Source organism: Protopterus annectens, chromosome 8.part0, assembly GCF_019279795.1.
Source record: "Protopterus annectens isolate FY-2018-M chromosome 8.part0, PAN1.0, whole genome shotgun sequence".
Classification (NCBI taxonomy): Eukaryota; Metazoa; Chordata; order Ceratodontiformes; family Protopteridae; genus Protopterus; species Protopterus annectens.
This window is the reverse complement of record NC_056741.1, coordinates 1,947,768,650-1,947,782,396: the sequence shown is the minus strand read 5'-3', so window position 1 is coordinate 1,947,782,396 and position 13,747 is coordinate 1,947,768,650. Positions and strand designations below refer to the sequence as shown.

Here is a 13,747-nt window from a genome sequence, read left to right as displayed (position 1 = left end):
ATACCTTGTCACATTCATTGATCCCAGCGTGATGTTTTTCTCAATGCTTAGGCAAGTGTTGCAAACCAGCATTGAGTGCCTGTAAGCATTTTTGTCTATAGTTGTTCTGCAGGAAAGACCCCCCCCCCCCCACCCATTATACTTTGTATGTACAGTGTGGCAGAGGCCTTCCCATCAGTTTTAGTATATAAAATTTATGGGCAAATAAAGCACAGCTGATTGAATGACTTCACGTAGGTGGAGTTCAACAGCTGTACTAACAGTTCCATTGAGGCGAAATGTGAATAGTAGCCATATTGTTATTTAAAGGAGTTGTACACCTTGATGTTCATTTCTAGCACAGGGATTCATTTTGTATGAACATACTGATGTCACACAGCAACCATTGCATCACTTCAATTTTATCCCTTGATATGTTGCACAAACACATGTGAGCATAGCTTTGGATTTCAAAGCAGTAGACATTTGTTCTATGTGTCATGGTGAGAGTGCTACTTTGGCACATGCACTGAATACTGTGGTGTACTCAAATGTGCTCAGTTCTTGTGTATGTGTACAGACATACAGAGAAACCTCCCTTGACCACAGAACATCAGTATAGGACTGATCCCAATTGTGTGCACATGAGCATACCCATTTGATTGGCATTAGTCTGACATACTGCTATGACATTCATTATCAGGGATCCTTTCTTAATTTGCACGTTAATTTCATTTGTGACAATATCCATTGCTACCGCATGTGACAGATGATGATAGTACACAGCTTTGGGGAATACATTGCATCATAGTGTGGTGTTTTCTTCTGTTATCTGTCTGCACAGTAACTGTCAGGCAGGAGTGCCTTATGCAAGGATATTAATGTACGTCACACACCCCTACATACGGGGTGCATAACCATTAGAATACTGAAGTGCATAATTCCCTTCAAGGCTGATCCTCCTCGTACATGTGTTAGGCCTATTTCTGTGGCATACAGTTAATGCACAAGTCAGTGTTAACATTGATGGTTTAGATTCTTGCAAAAGGAGATTGTGGCTTCTGAGCCATTCCTATTTTGCAGCATGTTATGTTGTCAAAATGCACGCTATGTATATATTCCATAATGTATGTACTGTCCTTGCGAAGTTTTATCTCAACTCAGCATGTTTGTGTCATTTGTATGCCTTGTAATTCCCCTAGGTTGCAATGCTAATTTGGCTAATTGCCATTTGCCACAGCTTGTAATGTTACGTCTTCCTTTATTTACCTATATTTGCTCATGAAGTGTTACTGTCATTAATTATTATGACATGTATATTGCAAAATTTTATTACAAAATTTTCTTTGTGGCATAAGCTCCTTCACATTAATTATCTTGATATAAGATGAACATTTACCTTCCCCTCCTACATATTTCTGTATATAGCTATTTGATTTCCTTGCAGATTTTCCTCATTACACTTTTCCCGTCTGGTAACCTATGTATTGTAGTTGCCTTTGCCATTTCCCCTACTCTCTTCTTTCTGTATTTTTTTTATTTCTTTATTCATATGTTTGTGTGTTCAGTGCACTTCTCACCCTGGTATAGCTTGCAGTATTTGCCTTTTGTAGATCTTCGTGCGAGCATGCTTCGGTTTGCCCATAGCCAAACTTGCTTGTTTGTTTACTGCGATTGCTCCTGCTGCCAAATGCATTTTCCTGGTGTTGCTGGCAATGAAAACTTGCTTGTATTCATGTAAATGTTATGAGTAGCATGCTTATGTGAGTGATTTAGCACTGTTGCTCATTGCACTAACATGTAAAATTTGTGTAGGCTTCATGTAATGTCTTCACAATTGTTCATGAATCCCATAGTTTGTTTTAAAAGTACTTACTGTTTAGGTAGAACATTATACATTAGCCTTTGTAGTTTATTTTTAATGGATGTTGTTTACCTTCTTAAATTTCCTTAGTTGTTTTACAAGTAGCAAAGCCATAAATGTACATATACATATACAGTGCAGTTTAACTGTACTTATTGCAGTGTGTAAGTTACGCTTGCATGCTGGTTATCTTTCATCAGATTATGATGTATACAGATTGAACCAGACTCTGCCTAACAATGTTGCCTTCCGTTTTACTTCCCACCTACAAGTAACAGATTTGGCTTCTGGGAGCTGGGTTTAAAAACCTCTATAACAAGCTGCCCAGGTGAGCATCTTCAAAATTGTTTATAAACTGGTCGCAGTCATTCACAGAGCAGCAAAGTCGTGATGTAGGATTGCAGAAGCATTGGGACAACAAAGTAGCACAACAGCTCTGGCTATAAAGGTGAACATCCATTCACAGGAAGTAAAAAACTAAAACCGCCAAAAGCAATTCCAACAAAAAAAAAAAAAACAGATGTAAACGGGCAATAAAATGACTTGAAAACTTTATGTATTTAAGTAGTCCTTTCCCCTTCTTTGCTCTTGATTAAAAGCCATCAATGACCTGAAATGCATTTAATTTGTCAGTCTCTAGTTTCATTTTTTGTGGTATGTGTGAACTGTTTCTAAAACTGTACTCATCCAGCTTCTGGTACAGTGGGGTCTCCTAGACCATTTGTTGACTGTACTCTAGGAAAACAGCAGTGTGCTTTGGTCACAGTTTGGCTCCAGTGATAGATGATGGTGTTGCCAGTCCAGTGAAGGTGATTACCATTATGCTGTGGCTAGCTGATATAATTGAAGGATATGTGGGTTGGTGTGTCTGCATTTGGGAGAATTGGGTGGTGCTAAAGCTGGAGATAATGATGTCTACTTTTCTTTACTATGCTGTTGAAGCTGTTTTCCAGGCTCAGCACTGCTGGTCTATCAATGTCATTATATACTCACATCTAAGTATGGAGAGAGAGGGAGGCATGGGTAGATGTACATCTCTATAGACATACATGGGTTTTGTCTGTTAGTGACGGACTGGGAGAAGTGTGCATTTTCAAATGTAAGGGATGTTTGTTTTGTTGTAGATTTTGGATGGTTGCAAGTAGGATATCCTGTTTATGTAAAAGTGAAAAAGCATCAAACCAAAGACCAGGAAGGAACCGGACCACAAAACTTATAAGCTTTCGTTCGTCTGGTTCCTTCCTATTCTTTGGTTTACTGCTTTTTCACTTTTACTTTGTTCTTTGGAGGTATCCTGTTATGTATTCATCTGGGAAGGTTGACTTTGGACATCCGTGAATTTAGTTTGGCATTTAGTGTCAGAGGCAATATTTCAGAAAAGGAAACTCGTTAAACCTATGAACCTATCAGCTGAAGCTTTAATCACCAGACAGATGCCTGCCATTTTCCTGAAATGGATGTTTTTTTCTTGCACAGTCCTTCCTGTCTTATTAACCTTGCTTGTTGGAAGGTTAAAGAATATAACCATCATAGTATTTCACTTTTCTCATCAAAGAACATGGAAGCAAAATTGGCACACCATGTTTCCTACTCCTAGATGCATCATAAGATGCAGTTAGTGTACAGAGATTCTCAGTGGCCTTATTCCTGCTCATTAGGTGTCTACCAAAAGGTGATGTTCATTGTGTTACCCTGCTGCACTCATCACACTTGGGTTATCTTGCCGTCAGGCGGTCCCGCAGTTGGCCCAAATTCCAAAGTCTTGGTCCGGCGTCTGTTGCTGTCGCTTCTTCCCTGACGTCAGTGCGCCAGGGGTATATAAGAGGCATCCGACGCCATTTTCTTCAGTCTTTCTTGCCGCGCGGTGCAGAAGCAGTTCGCAAGTGCCGGTTGGTCGACACCTGAGATTTTCGATTTGAATTTCAGTCCGAAGTCTTCAGTAAAGCTGAGTACCCCGTTGGGGAACATTTTCTTGCCTCAGTCCGATGTCAGAAAAAGTTAACAATTGCATTTCTTGTGGGAAGCAAATACCTCATAAGGACTTCCATTCCTATTGTATTCCTTGCCTAGGCCAAGACCATGACGTCACAGGTTGTCGGTTTTGCGCTAAGTTTAATAAACGAACTATCAAATGCCGTTTTGACTTCGCACGGCATTACTTTGGTAGGAAATTTAATTATATCATGCCGTCGGAGCAGCCAACGACTGCCATTCCTAAAAAATGCAAGGATAAGGACAGGCAGCCTAGGAATAAGCCAGACCCCGAGGCCTCAGCTGGGCCTGTCGTTGGTTCTTCGGTTTTCAGTGAGGCACATACGCAGCCCCTGACGACCGCAGAGCTGGAACCCCAGACAGCTGCGGATTCCCATGCAGAGTCTACTAGGCCGACACAGCCATCTACTGACACCGGAGCAGAACTAGACACCGGTGCAACAGAAACACCTTTGGTTACAGAGGGTGTCTTCAGACCGACTACACTCACCATTAAATCTTATGCTAAACTTAAAACTCCTTTAAAACCAAAGAAAACTGTACATCACTTTACAGTTCAAGGCCTCATGCCTAAGAAACATATGCTTAAGATGGCTGAAGATTTAATTACCCTTATCAGGGGCTTCCACCCCCTCCTGGTAAAAGAACAAGACAAGAGGAGGATTATGCATCCTCTGACCAGATTTCTCTCTCCTCAGATTCTTCTGAGGAACAGGATTACACCTTTCCACCTTATGAAAATTCTGATGCTGAAGACTCTATTCCCTCAGCATATCCCCCTGAAGACTACTCCTTTGGGGAAACTTTACATACCATGAGGGAACATTTCCACTGGGAAGGCCAGGATTACTCGGATTCTAAGGAAAGGCTACGAGAGTTCCTTTTACTACCCCAGCACAGACATCTTGCTATCCTTCCTGTTCTAGATATTGTGGATGATGTTTACTTGGAGTCTAGCTTAAATCCAGACACTCTTCCTCCTGCTCCAGCCAAGCCAGACAGATACTACAGAGTACCTGACTCACACAAATTCCTGTATAAAAGCCCTGTAGCTGACCCAGAAACAATTTCCCAGGGTCCTAAGTGAGCAAAAGCTGCTATGGCTAAAAATCCCGTGCCCTCTGAAAGGGATTCAAGAGCCCTAGATAGATGGGGAAAGAAAATATACACCTCAGCTACTCTGGCTATGAGAGCATTAAATTGCCAGTTTCACATGTTGAAATATCAACAATTCCTAATGTCTCAGTTAAAACAAAAAATGAGCACACATTCAGAACTGCCTGAATTCAAGGAAATGCAGGATCTGTTGTGTGCAACTGAACAGGTGGGCAAACATACTTTACAATGCTGATTTGATTCATTGGAATCTTCTTGTAGAGCATCTGTTACTGGCTCTGTCATACATAGACATGATTGGTTAAAAGAACAAACCCTCCCTGACCATGTTAAAGCAAAATTATTGGATGCACCTTTACAGCAGGATGTATTATTTGGTGTCAAAGCAGAAGAGGTTTTAAAGAAAATGGAGGATAAGGCAAAGTCATGAAAACGGTCAAGGATCTTCTGCAGGTACAACCCCCTCATTTCAGCAGAAATTGGCCAACAAAAAACTGGTCCTTTCCAGCTTCAGACAGATCACAGAGGGGCAAATACAGATGCCCAAGGGGCAGAGGTCAGTCACAGGGCCCTTACAAACCTTGCCAATGGGGTTCTGCCACCCAGAAAGGAGGAGAAGACAGGCCCCAAGCTAGCAGAAGACAAACACAATGACTCTATCCTCAAACTCCCAAGCAAATCTCTCCTGGCAACTCCCTTGGGAGGAAAACTAGCATTTTTTGCAGACAACTGGCACATCATCACAAAAGACAAATGGGTTCTAAACATTGTCTCTCAAGGATACAGATTCCACTTTCATACCTTACCAAGGATCAAAGGAATGCCACACCTGCCACCAAATCAATGGGCAGAGGCACAAAAACATATTACAGCTCTCATGAACATGAGAGCCATTCAACAGGTACCTACACAGGAGCAAGGACAAGGATTTTACTCAAGACTCATCCTAGTCCCAAGAAAGGACAAAGCATGGAGACCCATTCTGGATCTTTCAATTCTGAACACCTATCTGCAAGTACCAAAATTCAAGATGCTAACACTACAGCAGCTTCTTCCCATGCTGGGCAAGAATGCTTGGCTAGTCACTTTGGACCTCAAGGAGGCATACCTGCATGTCCCTATCAGACAAAATTGCAGAAGATACCTTCGCTTCATTGCAGGTTCAACGCATTATCAATTCTACTGCCCTTTGGCTTATCCACTGCGCCCAGGGTTTTCACAAAATGCCTGACACCAGTAATTACATACTGCAGGCAAAGAGGAATTCAAATATACCCATACCTGGATGACTGCCTTATTCAAGCAGAAAGCAAAGACATTCTTTTAAAGCATCTGGCATTTGTCAAACACCTTCTAAGTAGCCTAGGGTACACAGTAAATGAAAAGAAATCAAAACTAGTGCCCTCACAAAACATAATATTCCTGGGTGCCAGCTTGAATACAACGGCCCAGATGGCTTATCTCACGCCAGACAAGCAACGACAGCTGTTTCAATATTTCAAAATAATGGCAACAAAGACCCAACTCCCTGCAAGAAAAATTCTGCAGGCCTTGGGATTCATAGCATCTTGCATACTACTAATACCATTTGCAAAACTGCATATGAGGAAATTACAATGAAACCTGAAAAGTGTATGGACTCGCCACAGCTTGGAAACAATGATACCACTCATTCCCTGCCTTCAACAGGAGTTTCTATGGTGGGCACAGGCATGTCACCTCAACAAGGGTCAGCCTTTCACCTTACCCACAGCCAGGAAAACTATGACAACAGATGCATCGGACTATGCCTGGGGAGCACACATGGCAGGGCAATGCATTCAGGGCAAATGGACTACAGATCAGAGGCATCTGCATATCAATCAAAAAGAAATGCTAGCAGTACAGAATGCCCTAACAGCTTTCAAGGACCTTCTACACCCAGGACAACTAATAATAAAGACGGACAATACCACAGTCATGTGGTACTTAAGCAAGGGGGCACACATTCCTACGCTCTATGCAGGCAAGCAATGACCTTGTGGAAGACTGCACTGTCTTACCAGGTTCAATTACAAGCACATTTCCTGCCAGGAAAGAAAAACACATTGGCAGACGACCTAAGTAGAAACATCATGGATCCACACGAATGGAAACTAGATCCACAAGTATTTGCAATGATAGCTCAAAAATGGGGATGCCCAGACATAGATGTGTTTGCAAGCCCACACAACCACCAACTTCAAAAATTTTGCACAAGGACCTTCCATCCACTAGCTTGGAAAGTGGACGCCCTCTCATTCAGTTGGAAAACATTCAGTGTATGCCTTCCCTCCACTACCACTTCTAGCAAAGGTACTGCTGAAAGTCAGATTAGAGAGGCCACAAATGATATTCGTTGCACCAGACTGGCCACGCCAGCATTGGTACCCAATTTTAAGGAACATGGCCCACGGCCCACCATGGATTTTGCCACAAATTCCCTCACCTGCTCACCCAGCAAGATCATCAGATTCTATACAGCCAGCTCAAGACTTTAAACCTGGCTGGATGGCAAATTACCTAAACAACCAGCCAACACCTTTATCCAAAGCTGTTATGGATGTCATTCTGGAGGCCAGGAGGCCCAGCACCAGGAAAGCCTATTCAGACAAATGGAAAAGATTTTGCGCCTGGAACCAGGCTAAAGGCCTAGACCTCCTTGATCCAAAGATCCCTCAGATTCTACAATACTTAACTGAGATGTTACACAAAGGACTTTCCTTTTCCTCTATTAAGATCCACGCATCAGCAATTTCAGCATGGATCCTCCTTTATTCTCACATCCACACCCAAGACAGTTCCTCACAGGGGCTAAGAACTTAAGACCGCCAAGGAGAGTTCCAACACCTAAATGGGATCTCAACTTTGTTCTGGAAAAGCTTACACTGCCACCCTTTGAACCAGCTTTTTCAGCTGACTTAAAATTTCTTTCATGGAAAACTGCCCTACTACTAGCAATAACCTCAGCTAGAAGAGTCTCAGAGCTACAGGCACTAATGGCAGTGGAACCTTTCATCATTTTTCATCAAGACAGTCTCTCTCTACAAACTAATCCTTCCTTTATGCCAAAGGTGGTATACATTGTGGCCCTAAACCAAAGCATTCACTTGCCCACCTTCTTCCCAAATCCCCAGAACAAAGGAGAAAGACTCCTGCACTCTTTGGACATTCACAGGCAATTACGTTACTACTTGGATAAAACTAAAGCTTTCAGAAAAACTGATCAGCAGCCTTTCTCAGGGGAGTGCCAACGAAAGATATTCTGGAAGCTGCTACTTGGAATTCAGTGCACACCTTCACCAAATACTATAATTTACCTCTATACTCTAAGACTAGAGCTGGTTTTGCCACTGCAGGCTTACTAGCTTGTTCTAACCCTGTCTGACTCCACCTCCCATCCTTAGCTTTGGGATTCAACCCAAGTGTGATGACTGCAGCAGGGTAACACGATGAACATAGTACAGTTTTGTACCTACCATAAACGTAGATGTTCGAGTGTTCACCCTGCTGCAGTCCAGGTTACCCTCCCTCCATCCCCTCTGAACTAGCTGAACTTATCTCTATCACTCTATACTATACTACCTCTGTGGTGTATTTGCTTGTGCCTAAGGGTTTTGTTTTATTTTTATATAGTTATATGTGTATATATATATATATATATATATATATATATATATATATATATATATATATATATATTTTGCCTACCTATTGGGGGCACCTGACAATGGCGTCAGATGCCTCTTGTATACCCCTAACGCACTGGCGTCAGGGAAGAAGCGACAGCAACCGACGCCGGACCAAGACTTTGGAATTCGGGCCGACTGCGGGACCACCTGGCGGCAGGATAACCCAAGTGTGATGACTACAGCAGGGTGAACACGCGAACATCTATATTTATGGTAGGTACAAAACTGTACTTTTCGCTGCCAAGGCAATGATGTACTAGTTAGTTTTTTTTTTTTTCATTTGGTGAGAGAAAGTTGGACAGGTGACAAGTGTGCCAATGTGGAAAATTGAGGAGGAGCTCAGATATGACTGTTAGTAGATGCCTGGAAGGGTGGGAGCTAAGAGTAATTTAACAAAACAAAAAAGTACTTTTAGGTTATTTAGAGTTGTATGTTTTTTGAGACTGAAGCACAGCAGCACTTTGATTTGCTGTACATTTCTAAGACTTAAAGCTGCTTTTATTTTATTTGCAGAGGCTGAAAATATGCAAGAATATATTTCGTGCTCTGGCTGACTGGTTATTTTTCAGAAAGCTTTGGCAGTGCAACTAGAATGGAAGGCAACAGACAGGCAAAGATTTCTCGACCGCACAGGATTAGTGAATCTTCAAGGGTAAGTTCTGTTATGCAAGTTGATAGAACTATTTCAACAATTATACATTAGCTGCTTCGGAAGTAAGGGGGTGATTAACTGTTTCATTTGCATTGCATATTTTTGCTGTTTAGTATTTGCAGCATTGGTCTTCTGCTCCCATTACAACATCAACAGTCTTAACAGCTTGTGTTTTTTTTTCTCCCCTGAACAGCCTGTACCAGCAATTGTTTCAGCCAGTATTAAAGATAGTAACTTGTTTAGCAAATTGTAATTTCTGTAGGGACTTCTGTCACTCATGGGCTGTTATCTCAGAAATGTTGGTTATCCATCTGACCTTCCTTCTCCTGTATGATTAAGCTTTGTTACTGTAATTCCTGTCTGTCTTGAGGGTGGTATTTGATGCGTTTTCTTTGTCAGGCATTGTCACGATTAAGTATGATTCTTAAGTAGTTATACTGCCACTGCGTGGCTCATTTACTGATTGATTTTTGATGTGGATGTTTCTACCAGTACTATGTACCAACTAGGAAATTAAATAAAGACCATATGTTTGTTCCAGTCTGGTTTCTTAATCTTCCTTCTTGAATATTAAAAATGTTTACAGGCCATGATAATGGTATTCATTTGGTGGTGGGTTATTGGTAGGGTGTTAATAAAAGTAGCTTGTTTGTATCTTTTTTTTATGAAGGATTAAATGAAAAGCCCTTACAGAACTGACATCCGTTCCTCTCACAACACCACCAGTGTGTTCATTTTTCCATGTCCTACTTAGTTTCAGCAGTATTGTATCACTTTGGAAGGGAGGAAGTTCCCCCTTTCACCCTCCACCAGCTGGGTGTCAAATTATGTTATTCGGAGGTATTCCTCTCCTGGAAAGTGAGATGCTGGTTGGCCATTATTCATTTCTGTTTAAAACTTGTCATGTATAATCTACTTCCTTCGACCTAGGGACTGGTGACCCCTGAGCAGTGTGTGCAGATTGTGGCTTAGTGCAGGTGCATGTTTCTACATGCACACTTCGTAGCCGCCATGCTTCTTAGTAGATGCAGCTGTGACCCAGACTAAGTCCTTGCTGTCCTCTAGGTATTGCTCAAGGTGCAGGACTCTTACTACCACCATCTTCTTTGAATGGTTGAGTTGACATTGGTAACTTTTTGTTATCCATCCCTTTCTGGCTGCTGTAGCACTTGGACCTATCATTTGCACCAAGGCTACTGAGGTTGTGGTTAGGGCTGAATCCCTTACTGCCACAAAGCTGAGTGAATGGTATACTTTTGCTTGAGAGATCTTCTCTTGCTTTTTGAGAAGTATCTTTGTTTCTTTATGTATGTCTTCTAGAATAGTGGCATTAGGACTCAGCACAGTGTAGATAGTATGCTTGGTGAATGAGAAATGGCAGAGTTGACAGAAGAAACATTTCCTTTCTGTAAAATTGAGGAACTGTACTGCTGACATTCCAAGTATGAATGGCATTAGATGTCAAAATAGACTGGAATTTAGTGAGATGTCATTAATAATCCCAGAAAACTCATGTATGATACATTATCACCACTTCTAAGTATTAACATTGTGGGTATCACCCGCAGATACTTAGCCCAGTGTATGATGGTTTGTTATACTATAGTGTAGTGTAAGTAGCCTAAGTGACAGAGGTTGGTGGAAGAGAGGTGGTAATGTTATAACTACCACATCTTCATTTAAGAAAAGTGCTGTTATTCAGAGTTTATTATTGATATGTTTTACTGTAATAAGTAGTCCAAATAAATATATTTTTTAAATCTGTGTTGAATGGTTGCTGTTAGAAGTGTCACCACTTTGAGACCCTTTCCTTGTCTTAAACACCTTCATTGAATTGTTACTTGGGACATAGGCAAATTTACATTAAGTTCACATTAACAAGCATACATCACATATATTGTCAAGTATCATACAATCTAATGTTACATAAATTGTTACCTCCTCTTAAACCTCATTCTTCCACCAAAATATTTTTCTGCATGTATTGTTCACAAAATTCCCATTTTTTTCTATGTAATTTAATCATACCCTTTTCTAAAGATTCCACTTCCTGTTCTTTTATCTCTATTACAATATTCACTATTTCGGGTATAGTTTTTTTTTTTTTTTTTTTTAGACAAGAAATATCTTTTATTAAATTATCACTTATGACACTGGCAATCATACATTTATGTCAATGTGGTTTGTTTTTATTTACATATTTTTAGTTGCAAACATATGTCACTTGTAATCTATCCAGTCATTGTTAGTCAAACATTACATAGGTCATTCAAATCCTGCCTTCTTTTAAACCTCATTCCTCCTCCTAAACATCATTCTGCATGTATTGTTCCCACAATTCCCATTTTTTTATATGTAATTTGTTCCTACCTTTTTCTAAAGATCCTGTTTCCAGTTGTTTTATCTCTGTTACTGTATTCTATACTTCCTAGTGCCGTTGGTTTAGACTTTGATTTCCATTTTCCAGTAAATGCTTTTTTTTGGCAGCCACCATAATTAGACTCAGTGAGGCCTTACTGTATCTAGGCATTTCAGATTCTGCATCATAGCTTAAAAAATGTCCTTAGTTATACCAGTTTACTCACCAGTATTTCTGTTAGAATAGTCTTCAGGGAATATTAAACAGTCTGGCAAATCATTATACTCCCAAAAAATATGATCATCGTGTTACACTGCTGCAGTCATTACACTTGGGTTATCCTGCCGTCAGGCGGTTCCCCAGTCGGCCCGAGTTCCAAAGTCTTGGTCCGGCATCAGTTGCTGTCGCCTCCTCCCTGACGTCAGTGCGACAGGGGTATATAAGATGCAGCCGACGCCATTTTCTTCAGTCTTTCTTGCCGTGCGGTGCCCGAAGCAAAAGCAGTTCACAAGTGCCGGTCGGCTGTCTCCTGAGATTTTCATTCCGAATCCAGAACCGAAGTCTTCTACAAAGCTAAGTACCCCGTTGGGGAAACTTTTTCTTGCCTCAGACAGATTGTCAGTAAAAGTTAATAACTGTATTTCTTGTGGGAAGCAAATGCCTCATAAGGATTTCCATTCCTATTGTATCCCATGCCTAGGCCCAGACCACGACGTCACTGGTTGTCGGTTTTGTGCTAGGATTAACAAGTGCACTATTAAACGTCGGTTTGATTTTGCCCGACATTATTTTGGTAGAAAATTCAATTATACCATGCTGTTGGAACTTTTGACAACCGGAATACACAAAAAGTGCAAAGACAAGGCTAGGCATCCGAGGCCCAAAACTGACGATGAAGCCCCTTCTAGGCCAGTCACCGGTTCTCCGGTTTTCAGCGAGGCGCCTTCACAGCCCCTGATGACCGCTTCTGTAGAACCACAGGCCACCTCTGACTCTCACATTGAGATGGCCGGGCCTTCGGATGCTCAAGTTATTCAGCCTACCAAGACTAACCTTTCGGAGGGATCCGGAGTAGCTGAGCAACCTACAGCTTCAGAGGGTGTCTTCAGACCTACTCAGTTAAGCATTAAACCCTCAGCTAAGTCTAAGCCTCCTTTAAAATCAAAGAAACAAATACAGCATTCTCCAGGACAGGCCTCCATGCCTAAGAAACAAATGCTCAAAATGGCCGAAGATCTAATCACTCTGATCAGGGGGTCCCAACCCCCTCCTGATAAAAGGCCTAGACAGGATGCAGACTATGACTCATCCGACCAGGTGTCCATCTCTTCTGATTCATCCTCAGACCTAGGATACTCTTTACCCCCTTATGAGGATTCTGATGCTGAGGAATCAATTCCATCAGCCTCACCTCCTGAGGACTACTCCTTTGGGGAATCCCTACATACCATGAGGGAGCATTTCCACTGGGAAGGCCAGGATTACTCAGAATCCAAGAAAAGGCTCAGGGACTTCCTTTTATTACCTCAACACAGACCCCTTGCTATTCCGCCAGTGTTAGATATTGTGGATGATGTGTATACTGAATCCAGCTTAAATCCTGATTCCTTACCTCCAGCCCCTGTTAAACCTGACAGATACTACAGAGTCCCTGACTCACATAAATTTATGTACAAAAGTCCTGTAGCTGACCCTGAAACTATTTCTCAGGGACCCAAAGGAGTTAAGGCCTCTTCAGCCAAGAATCCAGTTCCCTCTGGCAGAGATTCCAAAGCATTAGACAGATGGGGAAAGAAAGTATATACGTCTGCAACTTTAGCAATGAGAGCCTTAAATTGCCAGTTTCACATGCTAAGATATCAGCAGTTTTTACTGTCTCAGTTAAAACAAAAAATGCTTCCAGAATCAGATCCTCATAATTTTAAAGAAATGCAGGATTTATTGCATGCAGCTGAACAAGTGAGAAAGCATACTTTGCAATGTGGTTTTGATTCTCTAGTGTCCTCCTGCAGAGCAGCAGTTACAGGCTCTGTCATTAGAAGACATGCTTGGTTAAAAGAACATATGTTACCAGA

The 13,747-nt window shown here is 41.5% G+C and overlaps 1 protein-coding gene across 2 annotated transcripts in view; it reads left to right on the top strand.

The window, feature by feature from the left end:
* KLHL36 (kelch like family member 36) overlaps nucleotides 1-13,747 on the top strand; it is a 470,147-nt gene that overhangs the window by 39,551 nt on the left and 416,849 nt on the right. For both annotated transcript variants that reach the window (XM_044081467.1, XM_044081468.1), the window contains exon 2: nucleotides 9,175-9,313. In XM_044081467.1, coding sequence (XP_043937402.1) covers nucleotides 9,254-9,313 — 60 coding nt within the window. In that variant the 5' untranslated portion in view covers nucleotides 9,175-9,253. The remainder of the gene's footprint in view (nucleotides 1-9,174; nucleotides 9,314-13,747) is intronic.